General features: G+C 87.2%; 1 protein-coding gene across 1 annotated transcript; it reads left to right on the top strand.

The window, feature by feature from the left end:
• Window positions 1-4677: 4677 nt before the first annotated feature.
• On the top strand, window positions 4678-7314 carry LOC125444303 (basic proline-rich protein-like; the record flags this gene model as incomplete). The annotated part of the gene is made up of 2 exons (XM_048516730.1): window positions 4678-5787; window positions 6820-7314. Coding segments are annotated over 2 exons (1605 nt in total), but the record flags the coding sequence as incomplete, so codon positions are not given.
• Window positions 7315-19987: the final 12673 nt, after the last annotated feature.

Here is a 19987-nt window from a genome sequence, read left to right as displayed (position 1 = left end):
CCCCCCCCCCACCCCCCCCCCCCCCCACCCCCCCCCCCCCCCACCCCCCCCCCCCCCCACCCCCCCCCCCCCCCACCCCCCCCCCCCCCCACCCCCCCCCCCCCCCACCCCCCCCCCCCCCCACCCCCCCCCCCCCCCACCCCCCCCCCCCCCCACCCCCCCCCCCCCCCACCCCCCCCCCCCCCCACCCCCCCCCCCCCCCACCCCCCCCCCCCCCCACCCCCCCCCCCCCCCACCCCCCCCCCCCCCCACCCCCCCCCCCCCCCACCCCCCCCCCCCCCCACCCCCCCCCCCCCCCACCCCCCCCCCCCCCCACCCCCCCCCCCCCCCACCCCCCCCCCCCCCCACCCCCCCCCCCCCCCACCCCCCCCCCCCCCCACCCCCCCCCCCCCCCACCCCCCCCCCCCCCCACCCCCCCCCCCCCCCACCCCCCCCCCCCCCCACCCCCCCCCCCCCCCACCCCCCCCCCCCCCCACCCCCCCCCCCCCCCACCCCCCCCCCCCCCCACCCCCCCCCCCCCCCACCCCCCCCCCCCCCCACCCCCCCCCCCCCCCACCCCCCCCCCCCCCCACCCCCCCCCCCCCCCACCCCCCCCCCCCCCCACCCCCCCCCCCCCCCACCCCCCCCCCCCCCCACCCCCCCCCCCCCCCACCCCCCCCCCCCCCCACCCCCCCCCCCCCCCACCCCCCCCCCCCCCCACCCCCCCCCCCCCCCACCCCCCCCCCCCCCCACCCCCCCCCCCCCCCACCCCCCCCCCCCCCCACCCCCCCCCCCCCCCACCCCCCCCCCCCCCCACCCCCCCCCCCCCCCACCCCCCCCCCCCCCCACCCCCCCCCCCCCCCACCCCCCCCCCCCCCCACCCCCCCCCCCCCCCACCCCCCCCCCCCCCCACCCCCCCCCCCCCCCACCCCCCCCCCCCCCCACCCCCCCCCCCCCCCACCCCCCCCCCCCCCCACCCCCCCCCCCCCCCACCCCCCCCCCCCCCCACCCCCCCCCCCCCCCACCCCCCCCCCCCCCCACCCCCCCCCCCCCCCACCCCCCCCCCCCCCCACCCCCCCCCCCCCCCACCCCCCCCCCCCCCCACCCCCCCCCCCCCCCACCCCCCCCCCCCCCCACCCCCCCCCCCCCCCACCCCCCCCCCCCCCCACCCCCCCCCCCCCCCACCCCCCCCCCCCCCCACCCCCCCCCCCCCCCACCCCCCCCCCCCCCCACCCCCCCCCCCCCCCACCCCCCCCCCCCCCCACCCCCCCCCCCCCCCACCCCCCCCCCCCCCCACCCCCCCCCCCCCCCACCCCCCCCCCCCCCCACCCCCCCCCCCCCCCACCCCCCCCCCCCCCCACCCCCCCCCCCCCCCACCCCCCCCCCCCCCCACCCCCCCCCCCCCCCACCCCCCCCCCCCCCCACCCCCCCCCCCCCCCACCCCCCCCCCCCCCCACCCCCCCCCCCCCCCACCCCCCCCCCCCCCCACCCCCCCCCCCCCCCACCCCCCCCCCCCCCCACCCCCCCCCCCCCCCACCCCCCCCCCCCCCCACCCCCCCCCCCCCCCACCCCCCCCCCCCCCCACCCCCCCCCCCCCCCACCCCCCCCCCCCCCCACCCCCCCCCCCCCCCACCCCCCCCCCCCCCCACCCCCCCCCCCCCCCACCCCCCCCCCCCCCCACCCCCCCCCCCCCCCACCCCCCCCCCCCCCCACCCCCCCCCCCCCCCACCCCCCCCCCCCCCCACCCCCCCCCCCCCCCACCCCCCCCCCCCCCCACCCCCCCCCCCCCCCACCCCCCCCCCCCCCCACCCCCCCCCCCCCCCACCCCCCCCCCCCCCCACCCCCCCCCCCCCCCACCCCCCCCCCCCCCCACCCCCCCCCCCCCCCACCCCCCCCCCCCCCCACCCCCCCCCCCCCCCACCCCCCCCCCCCCCCACCCCCCCCCCCCCCCACCCCCCCCCCCCCCCACCCCCCCCCCCCCCCACCCCCCCCCCCCCCCACCCCCCCCCCCCCCCACCCCCCCCCCCCCCCACCCCCCCCCCCCCCCACCCCCCCCCCCCCCCACCCCCCCCCCCCCCCACCCCCCCCCCCCCCCACCCCCCCCCCCCCCCACCCCCCCCCCCCCCCACCCCCCCCCCCCCCCACCCCCCCCCCCCCCCACCCCCCCCCCCCCCCACCCCCCCCCCCCCCCACCCCCCCCCCCCCCCACCCCCCCCCCCCCCCACCCCCCCCCCCCCCCACCCCCCCCCCCCCCCACCCCCCCCCCCCCCCACCCCCCCCCCCCCCCACCCCCCCCCCCCCCCACCCCCCCCCCCCCCCACCCCCCCCCCCCCCCACCCCCCCCCCCCCCCACCCCCCCCCCCCCCCACCCCCCCCCCCCCCCACCCCCCCCCCCCCCCACCCCCCCCCCCCCCCACCCCCCCCCCCCCCCACCCCCCCCCCCCCCCACCCCCCCCCCCCCCCACCCCCCCCCCCCCCCACCCCCCCCCCCCCCCACCCCCCCCCCCCCCCACCCCCCCCCCCCCCCACCCCCCCCCCCCCCCACCCCCCCCCCCCCCCACCCCCCCCCCCCCCCACCCCCCCCCCCCCCCACCCCCCCCCCCCCCCACCCCCCCCCCCCCCCACCCCCCCCCCCCCCCACCCCCCCCCCCCCCCACCCCCCCCCCCCCCCACCCCCCCCCCCCCCCACCCCCCCCCCCCCCCACCCCCCCCCCCCCCCACCCCCCCCCCCCCCCACCCCCCCCCCCCCCCACCCCCCCCCCCCCCCACCCCCCCCCCCCCCCACCCCCCCCCCCCCCCACCCCCCCCCCCCCCCACCCCCCCCCCCCCCCACCCCCCCCCCCCCCCACCCCCCCCCCCCCCCACCCCCCCCCCCCCCCACCCCCCCCCCCCCCCACCCCCCCCCCCCCCCACCCCCCCCCCCCCCCACCCCCCCCCCCCCCCACCCCCCCCCCCCCCCACCCCCCCCCCCCCCCACCCCCCCCCCCCCCCACCCCCCCCCCCCCCCACCCCCCCCCCCCCCCACCCCCCCCCCCCCCCACCCCCCCCCCCCCCCACCCCCCCCCCCCCCCACCCCCCCCCCCCCCCACCCCCCCCCCCCCCCACCCCCCCCCCCCCCCACCCCCCCCCCCCCCCACCCCCCCCCCCCCCCACCCCCCCCCCCCCCCACCCCCCCCCCCCCCCACCCCCCCCCCCCCCCACCCCCCCCCCCCCCCACCCCCCCCCCCCCCCACCCCCCCCCCCCCCCACCCCCCCCCCCCCCCACCCCCCCCCCCCCCCACCCCCCCCCCCCCCCACCCCCCCCCCCCCCCACCCCCCCCCCCCCCCACCCCCCCCCCCCCCCACCCCCCCCCCCCCCCACCCCCCCCCCCCCCCACCCCCCCCCCCCCCCACCCCCCCCCCCCCCCACCCCCCCCCCCCCCCACCCCCCCCCCCCCCCACCCCCCCCCCCCCCCACCCCCCCCCCCCCCCACCCCCCCCCCCCCCCACCCCCCCCCCCCCCCACCCCCCCCCCCCCCCACCCCCCCCCCCCCCCACCCCCCCCCCCCCCCACCCCCCCCCCCCCCCACCCCCCCCCCCCCCCACCCCCCCCCCCCCCCACCCCCCCCCCCCCCCACCCCCCCCCCCCCCCACCCCCCCCCCCCCCCACCCCCCCCCCCCCCCACCCCCCCCCCCCCCCACCCCCCCCCCCCCCCACCCCCCCCCCCCCCCACCCCCCCCCCCCCCCACCCCCCCCCCCCCCCACCCCCCCCCCCCCCCACCCCCCCCCCCCCCCACCCCCCCCCCCCCCCACCCCCCCCCCCCCCCACCCCCCCCCCCCCCCACCCCCCCCCCCCCCCACCCCCCCCCCCCCCCACCCCCCCCCCCCCCCACCCCCCCCCCCCCCCACCCCCCCCCCCCCCCACCCCCCCCCCCCCCCACCCCCCCCCCCCCCCACCCCCCCCCCCCCCCACCCCCCCCCCCCCCCACCCCCCCCCCCCCCCACCCCCCCCCCCCCCCACCCCCCCCCCCCCCCACCCCCCCCCCCCCCCACCCCCCCCCCCCCCCACCCCCCCCCCCCCCCACCCCCCCCCCCCCCCACCCCCCCCCCCCCCCACCCCCCCCCCCCCCCACCCCCCCCCCCCCCCACCCCCCCCCCCCCCCACCCCCCCCCCCCCCCACCCCCCCCCCCCCCCACCCCCCCCCCCCCCCACCCCCCCCCCCCCCCACCCCCCCCCCCCCCCACCCCCCCCCCCCCCCACCCCCCCCCCCCCCCACCCCCCCCCCCCCCCACCCCCCCCCCCCCCCACCCCCCCCCCCCCCCACCCCCCCCCCCCCCCACCCCCCCCCCCCCCCACCCCCCCCCCCCCCCACCCCCCCCCCCCCCCACCCCCCCCCCCCCCCACCCCCCCCCCCCCCCACCCCCCCCCCCCCCCACCCCCCCCCCCCCCCACCCCCCCCCCCCCCCACCCCCCCCCCCCCCCACCCCCCCCCCCCCCCACCCCCCCCCCCCCCCACCCCCCCCCCCCCCCACCCCCCCCCCCCCCCACCCCCCCCCCCCCCCACCCCCCCCCCCCCCCACCCCCCCCCCCCCCCACCCCCCCCCCCCCCCACCCCCCCCCCCCCCCACCCCCCCCCCCCCCCACCCCCCCCCCCCCCCACCCCCCCCCCCCCCCACCCCCCCCCCCCCCCACCCCCCCCCCCCCCCACCCCCCCCCCCCCCCACCCCCCCCCCCCCCCACCCCCCCCCCCCCCCACCCCCCCCCCCCCCCACCCCCCCCCCCCCCCACCCCCCCCCCCCCCCACCCCCCCCCCCCCCCACCCCCCCCCCCCCCCACCCCCCCCCCCCCCCACCCCCCCCCCCCCCCACCCCCCCCCCCCCCCACCCCCCCCCCCCCCCACCCCCCCCCCCCCCCACCCCCCCCCCCCCCCACCCCCCCCCCCCCCCACCCCCCCCCCCCCCCACCCCCCCCCCCCCCCACCCCCCCCCCCCCCCACCCCCCCCCCCCCCCACCCCCCCCCCCCCCCACCCCCCCCCCCCCCCACCCCCCCCCCCCCCCACCCCCCCCCCCCCCCACCCCCCCCCCCCCCCACCCCCCCCCCCCCCCACCCCCCCCCCCCCCCACCCCCCCCCCCCCCCACCCCCCCCCCCCCCCACCCCCCCCCCCCCCCACCCCCCCCCCCCCCCACCCCCCCCCCCCCCCACCCCCCCCCCCCCCCACCCCCCCCCCCCCCCACCCCCCCCCCCCCCCACCCCCCCCCCCCCCCACCCCCCCCCCCCCCCACCCCCCCCCCCCCCCACCCCCCCCCCCCCCCACCCCCCCCCCCCCCCACCCCCCCCCCCCCCCACCCCCCCCCCCCCCCACCCCCCCCCCCCCCCACCCCCCCCCCCCCCCACCCCCCCCCCCCCCCACCCCCCCCCCCCCCCACCCCCCCCCCCCCCCACCCCCCCCCCCCCCCACCCCCCCCCCCCCCCACCCCCCCCCCCCCCCACCCCCCCCCCCCCCCACCCCCCCCCCCCCCCACCCCCCCCCCCCCCCACCCCCCCCCCCCCCCACCCCCCCCCCCCCCCACCCCCCCCCCCCCCCACCCCCCCCCCCCCCCACCCCCCCCCCCCCCCACCCCCCCCCCCCCCCACCCCCCCCCCCCCCCACCCCCCCCCCCCCCCACCCCCCCCCCCCCCCACCCCCCCCCCCCCCCACCCCCCCCCCCCCCCACCCCCCCCCCCCCCCACCCCCCCCCCCCCCCACCCCCCCCCCCCCCCACCCCCCCCCCCCCCCACCCCCCCCCCCCCCCACCCCCCCCCCCCCCCACCCCCCCCCCCCCCCACCCCCCCCCCCCCCCACCCCCCCCCCCCCCCACCCCCCCCCCCCCCCACCCCCCCCCCCCCCCACCCCCCCCCCCCCCCACCCCCCCCCCCCCCCACCCCCCCCCCCCCCCACCCCCCCCCCCCCCCACCCCCCCCCCCCCCCACCCCCCCCCCCCCCCACCCCCCCCCCCCCCCACCCCCCCCCCCCCCCACCCCCCCCCCCCCCCACCCCCCCCCCCCCCCACCCCCCCCCCCCCCCACCCCCCCCCCCCCCCACCCCCCCCCCCCCCCACCCCCCCCCCCCCCCACCCCCCCCCCCCCCCACCCCCCCCCCCCCCCACCCCCCCCCCCCCCCACCCCCCCCCCCCCCCACCCCCCCCCCCCCCCACCCCCCCCCCCCCCCACCCCCCCCCCCCCCCACCCCCCCCCCCCCCCACCCCCCCCCCCCCCCACCCCCCCCCCCCCCCACCCCCCCCCCCCCCCACCCCCCCCCCCCCCCACCCCCCCCCCCCCCCACCCCCCCCCCCCCCCACCCCCCCCCCCCCCCACCCCCCCCCCCCCCCACCCCCCCCCCCCCCCACCCCCCCCCCCCCCCACCCCCCCCCCCCCCCACCCCCCCCCCCCCCCACCCCCCCCCCCCCCCACCCCCCCCCCCCCCCACCCCCCCCCCCCCCCACCCCCCCCCCCCCCCACCCCCCCCCCCCCCCACCCCCCCCCCCCCCCACCCCCCCCCCCCCCCACCCCCCCCCCCCCCCACCCCCCCCCCCCCCCACCCCCCCCCCCCCCCACCCCCCCCCCCCCCCACCCCCCCCCCCCCCCACCCCCCCCCCCCCCCACCCCCCCCCCCCCCCACCCCCCCCCCCCCCCACCCCCCCCCCCCCCCACCCCCCCCCCCCCCCACCCCCCCCCCCCCCCACCCCCCCCCCCCCCCACCCCCCCCCCCCCCCACCCCCCCCCCCCCCCACCCCCCCCCCCCCCCACCCCCCCCCCCCCCCACCCCCCCCCCCCCCCACCCCCCCCCCCCCCCACCCCCCCCCCCCCCCACCCCCCCCCCCCCCCACCCCCCCCCCCCCCCACCCCCCCCCCCCCCCACCCCCCCCCCCCCCCACCCCCCCCCCCCCCCACCCCCCCCCCCCCCCACCCCCCCCCCCCCCCACCCCCCCCCCCCCCCACCCCCCCCCCCCCCCACCCCCCCCCCCCCCCACCCCCCCCCCCCCCCACCCCCCCCCCCCCCCACCCCCCCCCCCCCCCACCCCCCCCCCCCCCCACCCCCCCCCCCCCCCACCCCCCCCCCCCCCCACCCCCCCCCCCCCCCACCCCCCCCCCCCCCCACCCCCCCCCCCCCCCACCCCCCCCCCCCCCCACCCCCCCCCCCCCCCACCCCCCCCCCCCCCCACCCCCCCCCCCCCCCACCCCCCCCCCCCCCCACCCCCCCCCCCCCCCACCCCCCCCCCCCCCCACCCCCCCCCCCCCCCACCCCCCCCCCCCCCCACCCCCCCCCCCCCCCACCCCCCCCCCCCCCCACCCCCCCCCCCCCCCACCCCCCCCCCCCCCCACCCCCCCCCCCCCCCACCCCCCCCCCCCCCCACCCCCCCCCCCCCCCACCCCCCCCCCCCCCCACCCCCCCCCCCCCCCACCCCCCCCCCCCCCCACCCCCCCCCCCCCCCACCCCCCCCCCCCCCCACCCCCCCCCCCCCCCACCCCCCCCCCCCCCCACCCCCCCCCCCCCCCACCCCCCCCCCCCCCCACCCCCCCCCCCCCCCACCCCCCCCCCCCCCCACCCCCCCCCCCCCCCACCCCCCCCCCCCCCCACCCCCCCCCCCCCCCACCCCCCCCCCCCCCCACCCCCCCCCCCCCCCACCCCCCCCCCCCCCCACCCCCCCCCCCCCCCACCCCCCCCCCCCCCCACCCCCCCCCCCCCCCACCCCCCCCCCCCCCCACCCCCCCCCCCCCCCACCCCCCCCCCCCCCCACCCCCCCCCCCCCCCACCCCCCCCCCCCCCCACCCCCCCCCCCCCCCACCCCCCCCCCCCCCCACCCCCCCCCCCCCCCACCCCCCCCCCCCCCCACCCCCCCCCCCCCCCACCCCCCCCCCCCCCCACCCCCCCCCCCCCCCACCCCCCCCCCCCCCCACCCCCCCCCCCCCCCACCCCCCCCCCCCCCCACCCCCCCCCCCCCCCACCCCCCCCCCCCCCCACCCCCCCCCCCCCCCACCCCCCCCCCCCCCCACCCCCCCCCCCCCCCACCCCCCCCCCCCCCCACCCCCCCCCCCCCCCACCCCCCCCCCCCCCCACCCCCCCCCCCCCCCACCCCCCCCCCCCCCCACCCCCCCCCCCCCCCACCCCCCCCCCCCCCCACCCCCCCCCCCCCCCACCCCCCCCCCCCCCCACCCCCCCCCCCCCCCACCCCCCCCCCCCCCCACCCCCCCCCCCCCCCACCCCCCCCCCCCCCCACCCCCCCCCCCCCCCACCCCCCCCCCCCCCCACCCCCCCCCCCCCCCACCCCCCCCCCCCCCCACCCCCCCCCCCCCCCACCCCCCCCCCCCCCCACCCCCCCCCCCCCCCACCCCCCCCCCCCCCCACCCCCCCCCCCCCCCACCCCCCCCCCCCCCCACCCCCCCCCCCCCCCACCCCCCCCCCCCCCCACCCCCCCCCCCCCCCACCCCCCCCCCCCCCCACCCCCCCCCCCCCCCACCCCCCCCCCCCCCCACCCCCCCCCCCCCCCACCCCCCCCCCCCCCCACCCCCCCCCCCCCCCACCCCCCCCCCCCCCCACCCCCCCCCCCCCCCACCCCCCCCCCCCCCCACCCCCCCCCCCCCCCACCCCCCCCCCCCCCCACCCCCCCCCCCCCCCACCCCCCCCCCCCCCCACCCCCCCCCCCCCCCACCCCCCCCCCCCCCCACCCCCCCCCCCCCCCACCCCCCCCCCCCCCCACCCCCCCCCCCCCCCACCCCCCCCCCCCCCCACCCCCCCCCCCCCCCACCCCCCCCCCCCCCCACCCCCCCCCCCCCCCACCCCCCCCCCCCCCCACCCCCCCCCCCCCCCACCCCCCCCCCCCCCCACCCCCCCCCCCCCCCACCCCCCCCCCCCCCCACCCCCCCCCCCCCCCACCCCCCCCCCCCCCCACCCCCCCCCCCCCCCACCCCCCCCCCCCCCCACCCCCCCCCCCCCCCACCCCCCCCCCCCCCCACCCCCCCCCCCCCCCACCCCCCCCCCCCCCCACCCCCCCCCCCCCCCACCCCCCCCCCCCCCCACCCCCCCCCCCCCCCACCCCCCCCCCCCCCCACCCCCCCCCCCCCCCACCCCCCCCCCCCCCCACCCCCCCCCCCCCCCACCCCCCCCCCCCCCCACCCCCCCCCCCCCCCACCCCCCCCCCCCCCCACCCCCCCCCCCCCCCACCCCCCCCCCCCCCCACCCCCCCCCCCCCCCACCCCCCCCCCCCCCCACCCCCCCCCCCCCCCACCCCCCCCCCCCCCCACCCCCCCCCCCCCCCACCCCCCCCCCCCCCCACCCCCCCCCCCCCCCACCCCCCCCCCCCCCCACCCCCCCCCCCCCCCACCCCCCCCCCCCCCCACCCCCCCCCCCCCCCACCCCCCCCCCCCCCCACCCCCCCCCCCCCCCACCCCCCCCCCCCCCCACCCCCCCCCCCCCCCACCCCCCCCCCCCCCCACCCCCCCCCCCCCCCACCCCCCCCCCCCCCCACCCCCCCCCCCCCCCACCCCCCCCCCCCCCCACCCCCCCCCCCCCCCACCCCCCCCCCCCCCCACCCCCCCCCCCCCCCACCCCCCCCCCCCCCCACCCCCCCCCCCCCCCACCCCCCCCCCCCCCCACCCCCCCCCCCCCCCACCCCCCCCCCCCCCCACCCCCCCCCCCCCCCACCCCCCCCCCCCCCCACCCCCCCCCCCCCCCACCCCCCCCCCCCCCCACCCCCCCCCCCCCCCACCCCCCCCCCCCCCCACCCCCCCCCCCCCCCACCCCCCCCCCCCCCCACCCCCCCCCCCCCCCACCCCCCCCCCCCCCCACCCCCCCCCCCCCCCACCCCCCCCCCCCCCCACCCCCCCCCCCCCCCACCCCCCCCCCCCCCCACCCCCCCCCCCCCCCACCCCCCCCCCCCCCCACCCCCCCCCCCCCCCACCCCCCCCCCCCCCCACCCCCCCCCCCCCCCACCCCCCCCCCCCCCCACCCCCCCCCCCCCCCACCCCCCCCCCCCCCCACCCCCCCCCCCCCCCACCCCCCCCCCCCCCCACCCCCCCCCCCCCCCACCCCCCCCCCCCCCCACCCCCCCCCCCCCCCACCCCCCCCCCCCCCCACCCCCCCCCCCCCCCACCCCCCCCCCCCCCCACCCCCCCCCCCCCCCACCCCCCCCCCCCCCCACCCCCCCCCCCCCCCACCCCCCCCCCCCCCCACCCCCCCCCCCCCCCACCCCCCCCCCCCCCCACCCCCCCCCCCCCCCACCCCCCCCCCCCCCCACCCCCCCCCCCCCCCACCCCCCCCCCCCCCCACCCCCCCCCCCCCCCACCCCCCCCCCCCCCCACCCCCCCCCCCCCCCACCCCCCCCCCCCCCCACCCCCCCCCCCCCCCACCCCCCCCCCCCCCCACCCCCCCCCCCCCCCACCCCCCCCCCCCCCCACCCCCCCCCCCCCCCACCCCCCCCCCCCCCCACCCCCCCCCCCCCCCACCCCCCCCCCCCCCCACCCCCCCCCCCCCCCACCCCCCCCCCCCCCCACCCCCCCCCCCCCCCACCCCCCCCCCCCCCCACCCCCCCCCCCCCCCACCCCCCCCCCCCCCCACCCCCCCCCCCCCCCACCCCCCCCCCCCCCCACCCCCCCCCCCCCCCACCCCCCCCCCCCCCCACCCCCCCCCCCCCCCACCCCCCCCCCCCCCCACCCCCCCCCCCCCCCACCCCCCCCCCCCCCCACCCCCCCCCCCCCCCACCCCCCCCCCCCCCCACCCCCCCCCCCCCCCACCCCCCCCCCCCCCCACCCCCCCCCCCCCCCACCCCCCCCCCCCCCCACCCCCCCCCCCCCCCACCCCCCCCCCCCCCCACCCCCCCCCCCCCCCACCCCCCCCCCCCCCCACCCCCCCCCCCCCCCACCCCCCCCCCCCCCCACCCCCCCCCCCCCCCACCCCCCCCCCCCCCCACCCCCCCCCCCCCCCACCCCCCCCCCCCCCCACCCCCCCCCCCCCCCACCCCCCCCCCCCCCCACCCCCCCCCCCCCCCACCCCCCCCCCCCCCCACCCCCCCCCCCCCCCACCCCCCCCCCCCCCCACCCCCCCCCCCCCCCACCCCCCCCCCCCCCCACCCCCCCCCCCCCCCACCCCCCCCCCCCCCCACCCCCCCCCCCCCCCACCCCCCCCCCCCCCCACCCCCCCCCCCCCCCACCCCCCCCCCCCCCCACCCCCCCCCCCCCCCACCCCCCCCCCCCCCCACCCCCCCCCCCCCCCACCCCCCCCCCCCCCCACCCCCCCCCCCCCCCACCCCCCCCCCCCCCCACCCCCCCCCCCCCCCACCCCCCCCCCCCCCCACCCCCCCCCCCCCCCACCCCCCCCCCCCCCCACCCCCCCCCCCCCCCACCCCCCCCCCCCCCCACCCCCCCCCCCCCCCACCCCCCCCCCCCCCCACCCCCCCCCCCCCCCACCCCCCCCCCCCCCCACCCCCCCCCCCCCCCACCCCCCCCCCCCCCCACCCCCCCCCCCCCCCACCCCCCCCCCCCCCCACCCCCCCCCCCCCCCACCCCCCCCCCCCCCCACCCCCCCCCCCCCCCACCCCCCCCCCCCCCCACCCCCCCCCCCCCCCACCCCCCCCCCCCCCCACCCCCCCCCCCCCCCACCCCCCCCCCCCCCCACCCCCCCCCCCCCCCACCCCCCCCCCCCCCCACCCCCCCCCCCCCCCACCCCCCCCCCCCCCCACCCCCCCCCCCCCCCACCCCCCCCCCCCCCCACCCCCCCCCCCCCCCACCCCCCCCCCCCCCCACCCCCCCCCCCCCCCACCCCCCCCCCCCCCCACCCCCCCCCCCCCCCACCCCCCCCCCCCCCCACCCCCCCCCCCCCCCACCCCCCCCCCCCCCCACCCCCCCCCCCCCCCACCCCCCCCCCCCCCCACCCCCCCCCCCCCCCACCCCCCCCCCCCCCCACCCCCCCCCCCCCCCACCCCCCCCCCCCCCCACCCCCCCCCCCCCCCACCCCCCCCCCCCCCCACCCCCCCCCCCCCCCACCCCCCCCCCCCCCCACCCCCCCCCCCCCCCACCCCCCCCCCCCCCCACCCCCCCCCCCCCCCACCCCCCCCCCCCCCCACCCCCCCCCCCCCCCACCCCCCCCCCCCCCCACCCCCCCCCCCCCCCACCCCCCCCCCCCCCCACCCCCCCCCCCCCCCACCCCCCCCCCCCCCCACCCCCCCCCCCCCCCACCCCCCCCCCCCCCCACCCCCCCCCCCCCCCACCCCCCCCCCCCCCCACCCCCCCCCCCCCCCACCCCCCCCCCCCCCCACCCCCCCCCCCCCCCACCCCCCCCCCCCCCCACCCCCCCCCCCCCCCACCCCCCCCCCCCCCCACCCCCCCCCCCCCCCACCCCCCCCCCCCCCCACCCCCCCCCCCCCCCACCCCCCCCCCCCCCCACCCCCCCCCCCCCCCACCCCCCCCCCCCCCCACCCCCCCCCCCCCCCACCCCCCCCCCCCCCCACCCCCCCCCCCCCCCACCCCCCCCCCCCCCCACCCCCCCCCCCCCCCACCCCCCCCCCCCCCCACCCCCCCCCCCCCCCACCCCCCCCCCCCCCCACCCCCCCCCCCCCCCACCCCCCCCCCCCCCCACCCCCCCCCCCCCCCACCCCCCCCCCCCCCCACCCCCCCCCCCCCCCACCCCCCCCCCCCCCCACCCCCCCCCCCCCCCACCCCCCCCCCCCCCCACCCCCCCCCCCCCCCACCCCCCCCCCCCCCCACCCCCCCCCCCCCCCACCCCCCCCCCCCCCCACCCCCCCCCCCCCCCACCCCCCCCCCCCCCCACCCCCCCCCCCCCCCACCCCCCCCCCCCCCCACCCCCCCCCCCCCCCACCCCCCCCCCCCCCCACCCCCCCCCCCCCCCACCCCCCCCCCCCCCCACCCCCCCCCCCCCCCACCCCCCCCCCCCCCCACCCCCCCCCCCCCCCACCCCCCCCCCCCCCCACCCCCCCCCCCCCCCACCCCCCCCCCCCCCCACCCCCCCCCCCCCCCACCCCCCCCCCCCCCCACCCCCCCCCCCCCCCACCCCCCCCCCCCCCCACCCCCCCCCCCCCCCACCCCCCCCCCCCCCCACCCCCCCCCCCCCCCACCCCCCCCCCCCCCCACCCCCCCCCCCCCCCACCCCCCCCCCCCCCCACCCCCCCCCCCCCCCACCCCCCCCCCCCCCCACCCCCCCCCCCCCCCACCCCCCCCCCCCCCCACCCCCCCCCCCCCCCACCCCCCCCCCCCCCCACCCCCCCCCCCCCCCACCCCCCCCCCCCCCCACCCCCCCCCCCCCCCACCCCCCCCCCCCCCCACCCCCCCCCCCCCCCACCCCCCCCCCCCCCCACCCCCCCCCCCCCCCACCCCCCCCCCCCCCCACCCCCCCCCCCCCCCACCCCCCCCCCCCCCCACCCCCCCCCCCCCCCACCCCCCCCCCCCCCCACCCCCCCCCCCCCCCACCCCCCCCCCCCCCCACCCCCCCCCCCCCCCACCCCCCCCCCCCCCCACCCCCCCCCCCCCCCACCCCCCCCCCCCCCCACCCCCCCCCCCCCCCACCCCCCCCCCCCCCCACCCCCCCCCCCCCCCACCCCCCCCCCCCCCCACCCCCCCCCCCCCCCACCCCCCCCCCCCCCCACCCCCCCCCCCCCCCACCCCCCCCCCCCCCCACCCCCCCCCCCCCCCACCCCCCCCCCCCCCCACCCCCCCCCCCCCCCACCCCCCCCCCCCCCCACCCCCCCCCCCCCCCACCCCCCCCCCCCCCCACCCCCCCCCCCCCCCACCCCCCCCCCCCCCCACCCCCCCCCCCCCCCACCCCCCCCCCCCCCCACCCCCCCCCCCCCCCACCCCCCCCCCCCCCCACCCCCCCCCCCCCCCACCCCCCCCCCCCCCCACCCCCCCCCCCCCCCACCCCCCCCCCCCCCCACCCCCCCCCCCCCCCACCCCCCCCCCCCCCCACCCCCCCCCCCCCCCACCCCCCCCCCCCCCCACCCCCCCCCCCCCCCACCCCCCCCCCCCCCCACCCCCCCCCCCCCCCACCCCCCCCCCCCCCCACCCCCCCCCCCCCCCACCCCCCCCCCCCCCCACCCCCCCCCCCCCCCACCCCCCCCCCCCCCCACCCCCCCCCCCCCCCACCCCCCCCCCCCCCCACCCCCCCCCCCCCCCACCCCCCCCCCCCCCCACCCCCCCCCCCCCCCACCCCCCCCCCCCCCCACCCCCCCCCCCCCCCACCCCCCCCCCCCCCCACCCCCCCCCCCCCCCACCCCCCCCCCCCCCCACCCCCCCCCCCCCCCACCCCCCCCCCCCCCCACCCCCCCCCCCCCCCACCCCCCCCCCCCCCCACCCCCCCCCCCCCCCACCCCCCCCCCCCCCCACCCCCCCCCCCCCCCACCCCCCCCCCCCCCCACCCCCCCCCCCCCCCACCCCCCCCCCCCCCCACCCCCCCCCCCCCCCACCCCCCCCCCCCCCCACCCCCCCCCCCCCCCACCCCCCCCCCCCCCCACCCCCCCCCCCCCCCACCCCCCCCCCCCCCCACCCCCCCCCCCCCCCACCCCCCCCCCCCCCCACCCCCCCCCCCCCCCACCCCCCCCCCCCCCCACCCCCCCCCCCCCCCACCCCCCCCCCCCCCCACCCCCCCCCCCCCCCACCCCCCCCCCCCCCCACCCCCCCCCCCCCCCACCCCCCCCCCCCCCCACCCCCCCCCCCCCCCACCCCCCCCCCCCCCCACCCCCCCCCCCCCCCACCCCCCCCCCCCCCCACCCCCCCCCCCCCCCACCCCCCCCCCCCCCCACCCCCCCCCCCCCCCACCCCCCCCCCCCCCCACCCCCCCCCCCCCCCACCCCCCCCCCCCCCCACCCCCCCCCCCCCCCACCCCCCCCCCCCCCCACCCCCCCCCCCCCCCACCCCCCCCCCCCCCCACCCCCCCCCCCCCCCACCCCCCCCCCCCCCCACCCCCCCCCCCCCCCACCCCCCCCCCCCCCCACCCCCCCCCCCCCCCACCCCCCCCCCCCCCCACCCCCCCCCCCCCCCACCCCCCCCCCCCCCCACCCCCCCCCCCCCCCACCCCCCCCCCCCCCCACCCCCCCCCCCCCCCACCCCCCCCCCCCCCCACCCCCCCCCCCCCCCACCCCCCCCCCCCCCCACCCCCCCCCCCCCCCACCCCCCCCCCCCCCCACCCCCCCCCCCCCCCACCCCCCCCCCCCCCCACCCCCCCCCCCCCCCACCCCCCCCCCCCCCCACCCCCCCCCCCCCCCACCCCCCCCCCCCCCCACCCCCCCCCCCCCCCACCCCCCCCCCCCCCCACCCCCCCCCCCCCCCACCCCCCCCCCCCCCCACCCCCCCCCCCCCCCACCCCCCCCCCCCCCCACCCCCCCCCCCCCCCACCCCCCCCCCCCCCCACCCCCCCCCCCCCCCACCCCCCCCCCCCCCCACCCCCCCCCCCCCCCACCCCCCCCCCCCCCCACCCCCCCCCCCCCCCACCCCCCCCCCCCCCCACCCCCCCCCCCCCCCACCCCCCCCCCCCCCCACCCCCCCCCCCCCCCACCCCCCCCCCCCCCCACCCCCCCCCCCCCCCACCCCCCCCCCCCCCCACCCCCCCCCCCCCCCACCCCCCCCCCCCCCCACCCCCCCCCCCCCCCACCCCCCCCCCCCCCCACCCCCCCCCCCCCCCACCCCCCCCCCCCCCCACCCCCCCCCCCCCCCACCCCCCCCCCCCCCCACCCCCCCCCCCCCCCACCCCCCCCCCCCCCCACCCCCCCCCCCCCCCACCCCCCCCCCCCCCCACCCCCCCCCCCCCCCACCCCCCCCCCCCCCCACCCCCCCCCCCCCCCACCCCCCCCCCCCCCCACCCCCCCCCCCCCCCACCCCCCCCCCCCCCCACCCCCCCCCCCCCCCACCCCCCCCCCCCCCCACCCCCCCCCCCCCCCACCCCCCCCCCCCCCCACCCCCCCCCCCCCCCACCCCCCCCCCCCCCCACCCCCCCCCCCCCCCACCCCCCCCCCCCCCCACCCCCCCCCCCCCCCACCCCCCCCCCCCCCCACCCCCCCCCCCCCCCACCCCCCCCCCCCCCCACCCCCCCCCCCCCCCACCCCCCCCCCCCCCCACCCCCCCCCCCCCCCACCCCCCCCCCCCCCCACCCCCCCCCCCCCCCACCCCCCCCCCCCCCCACCCCCCCCCCCCCCCACCCCCCCCCCCCCCCACCCCCCCCCCCCCCCACCCCCCCCCCCCCCCACCCCCCCCCCCCCCCACCCCCCCCCCCCCCCACCCCCCCCCCCCCCCACCCCCCCCCCCCCCCACCCCCCCCCCCCCCCACCCCCCCCCCCCCCCACCCCCCCCCCCCCCCACCCCCCCCCCCCCCCACCCCCCCCCCCCCCCACCCCCCCCCCCCCCCACCCCCCCCCCCCCCCACCCCCCCCCCCCCCCACCCCCCCCCCCCCCCACCCCCCCCCCCCCCCACCCCCCCCCCCCCCCACCCCCCCCCCCCCCCACCCCCCCCCCCCCCCACCCCCCCCCCCCCCCACCCCCCCCCCCCCCCACCCCCCCCCCCCCCCACCCCCCCCCCCCCCCACCCCCCCCCCCCCCCACCCCCCCCCCCCCCCACCCCCCCCCCCCCCCACCCCCCCCCCCCCCCACCCCCCCCCCCCCCCACCCCCCCCCCCCCCCACCCCCCCCCCCCCCCACCCCCCCCCCCCCCCACCCCCCCCCCCCCCCACCCCCCCCCCCCCCCACCCCCCCCCCCCCCCACCCCCCCCCCCCCCCACCCCCCCCCCCCCCCACCCCCCCCCCCCCCCACCCCCCCCCCCCCCCACCCCCCCCCCCCCCCACCCCCCCCCCCCCCCACCCCCCCCCCCCCCCACCCCCCCCCCCCCCCACCCCCCCCCCCCCCCACCCCCCCCCCCCCCCACCCCCCCCCCCCCCCACCCCCCCCCCCCCCCACCCCCCCCCCCCCCCACCCCCCCCCCCCCCCACCCCCCCCCCCCCCCAATCCCCCCCCCCACCCCACCCCCCCCCCCCCACCCACCCCCCCCCCCCCCCACCCCCCCCCCCCCCATCCCCACCCCACCCCCCTACCCCCCCCCCCCCCACCCCCCCCCCCCCCCTCCCCCCCCCCCCCCCCCCCCCCCCCCCACCCAACCCCCACCCCCCCCCCCCTTCCCCCCCCCCTGCCCCCTCCCCCCCCCCCCCCCCCCCCCCAACCCCCCCCCCCCCCCACCCCCATGCCGGGATTGGACGCGGGATTGCCCTGTCTGCTTCCAGCTGCCAGTCGTGGAAGGACCAACCGCTGTATCCCTCCAGCTGCCTCTGACAGAAGGACCAACTGCTTCAGATTGAGTTTCTACCACAGAACGACCCACCCCTACTGAAATACGGGATCTGTCTGGAGGTCTGGTTACTGCAGAGGGCTGGAGACTTGGCATCCAATCCTCCTCCACGTAGGTCTGTTGCTGGGATTGCCAACTGGGTGGCCCTTGCTCTCTCTGGTTTCTTGAGGTGGAGGAACCAGCAATTGCAGGGTTTTTGCCTGTTGCTGAGATCCTTGTATCCACAGATGTTTTGGATCTGGGAGGAAGTACTGTATTTACAGAAGGTTCTTTGCTAAGTGCGCGTTTTTCTGAGGGTCTGGAACTAGGCAGTATCGGATCGGATGTGCCTCCATCTAATTTAGAAGAAGCGGAGACTCCCCGATTGCTTGCTACGGACGGCTGAGAGGTTTCTGTGAAGGACTGTAGAGCCGATAGGTGTCCTGGGTCCGACCCCAGTGTAGCTGTGGTACTGCCGAATTCATTTTCCCTCGGAGTGCTCAACTCAGAAGAAATCACGGGTTCGGTGTGGATACTTTTCCCTGATGGGCCTATCACTCCGGAGATAGTTACTCGTTTGGAGGCCTTTGAAGCTATGTTTTGCAGCTGCTGTTCTCGGAACTGGGGGGGAGAGAGGCAAATAAATCAGGTCGGAGGCCTAGCCCAGGAGGCCTAGCCCAGAACACTTGACTTGGAACAAAAGGCTTTCGTTTGTATCATGCAGTGGTCATAGCCTTCCTCATCAGCAAGCAGGCCCTTCCCACACAGCAAATCTAGACCGTGTTGCAGCTGGGATAAACGGCCCGGAATAGCTCCGGGCCATTCACATGAACAAAAGAACATAAGAACAAGCCAGCTGGATCAGACCAGAGTCCATCTAGTCCAGCTCTCTGCTACTCGCAGTGGCCCACCAGGTGCCTTTGGGAGCTCACATGCAGGAGGTGAAAGCAATGGCCTTCTGCGGCTGCTGTTGCTCCCGAGCACCTGGTCCGTTAAGGCATTTGCAATCTCAGATCAAGGAGGATCAAGATTGGTAGCCATAAATCGACTTCTCCTCCATAAATCTGTCCAAGCCCCTTTTAAAGCTATCCAGGTGAGTGGCCATCACCACCTCCTGTGGCAGCATATTCCAAACACCAATCACACGTTGCGTGAAGAAGTGTTTCCTTTTATTAGTCCTATTTCTCCCCCCCCCCCCCAGCGTTTTCAATGGATGCCCCCTGGTGCTAGTATTGTGAGAAAGAGAGAAAAATTTCTCTCTGTCAACATTTTCTATCCCCTGCATAATTTTAGAGACTTCAATCATATCCCCCCTCAGACGTCTCCTCTCCAAACTAAAGAGTCCCAAACGCTGCAGCCTCTCCTCATAAGGAAGGCTGGCTGTCCAATGCATCGGCTGGGGCACGCGCCTTCATATGAAGGTGCTCCCCCCCCAGTTTTAAAAATGTACCTCCCTCCAAAGCGCAGCTATGCAGACATACATACAGACTCCCCCAGAGCCTTGCTGGAACCAGCAGTGCCTGTGTGGCTCCGCAGGTGCAGCCACATAATACGCCCCATAGCTGTGGCCGTTTGCTTGGCCGCAGCTGTGAGGCGTGTTAAAACTAAAGAATCGTAGAAATCATGAATCTTGAATAACTCAGGTTGAGAGGAAAACGTGGCCGATTTTCCGCCCCCCACGTGACTAAATGGCGGCAGCCTGGGGACATTTGACTCTATATGTCCCCCTGGGTGGTACGCCCCTGGATGGTATCATAGCTGCCTTAACTGAACGCTGTTCATCAGGTATCAAGAGGATATTCATTAGTACTTCTGATAGTACTTAAGCTAGCCTGCTTTGGTTCTGCTTCATACCTTCTCTTCTTCCATGCTTTTTGGCCTTCTCAGTCTCTCCAAGGATGAGGACATGACGCTATAGATGGTGACAAAAGTCAGGCTGCTCCTTTGTTTGGCTGGAAAATAAACAGGGCAATTGTGGGCCAATTATACACAAGGTGTCTGGTGGATGATGGAGGCGAATGTCCGTCGTTGCAAGTTTTCTTATACAAGCGTATTTTCTTGAGCCCCGCTGTCACTTCCCATTCTTTCTGCGGCAAGCAAGACCACTTCTAGCATGGTTTTTAATTTATTTCGCTGCCAGAGCGGACAGATTTGCCAGCGAGCACAGCTTTGCCCTGGCATTCCCTCTGCCCATGGCCAACCCACCTGGCTCCGCCCTTTCCACTCCCTATCAACACCTTTACACTTTGATCTGTGTCCAAATTAGCTTCCAACTCATATCAAACAGGAGAGGTTTTAACTTAAAAAAAAACCTTGCAAAAGTGTCAGGGTTCTGTCGAATCTCTGTCTACAATAATAATAATAATAATAATAATAATAATAATAATAATAATAATAATAATAATAATAAAAACTTTTATACTGCTCACCGTCAAAGGGCTCTGAGCGGTGTACAACATAAACAACCTAACTCAACTTAACAAAAGAGCACTCTCATAACTTAAATATAAGTACAATATAAATATAGGCTCTAAACATTAAAATAATTAAGGCCATTTAAAACACGGCATACAAAATATAGCATCCAGACAATTTAAAAAGCCCCTCTTGAGAGGGAGACGGAAAGGCCCAGAGATGAACAAGGGCCGCAGAAGTTAAAAAGGGGAAGAGAGTCCTGACTCCTAAGAGTCAGTGTTGTCTATCCTCAATAATTTAGCTGAACAAAATTATA

Source organism: Sphaerodactylus townsendi, linkage group LG15 (genome assembly GCF_021028975.2).
Source record: "Sphaerodactylus townsendi isolate TG3544 linkage group LG15, MPM_Stown_v2.3, whole genome shotgun sequence".
In the NCBI taxonomy this organism is placed as follows: domain Eukaryota; kingdom Metazoa; phylum Chordata; class Lepidosauria; order Squamata; family Sphaerodactylidae; genus Sphaerodactylus; species Sphaerodactylus townsendi.
This window is presented reverse-complemented; position numbering and strand designations above follow the sequence as displayed.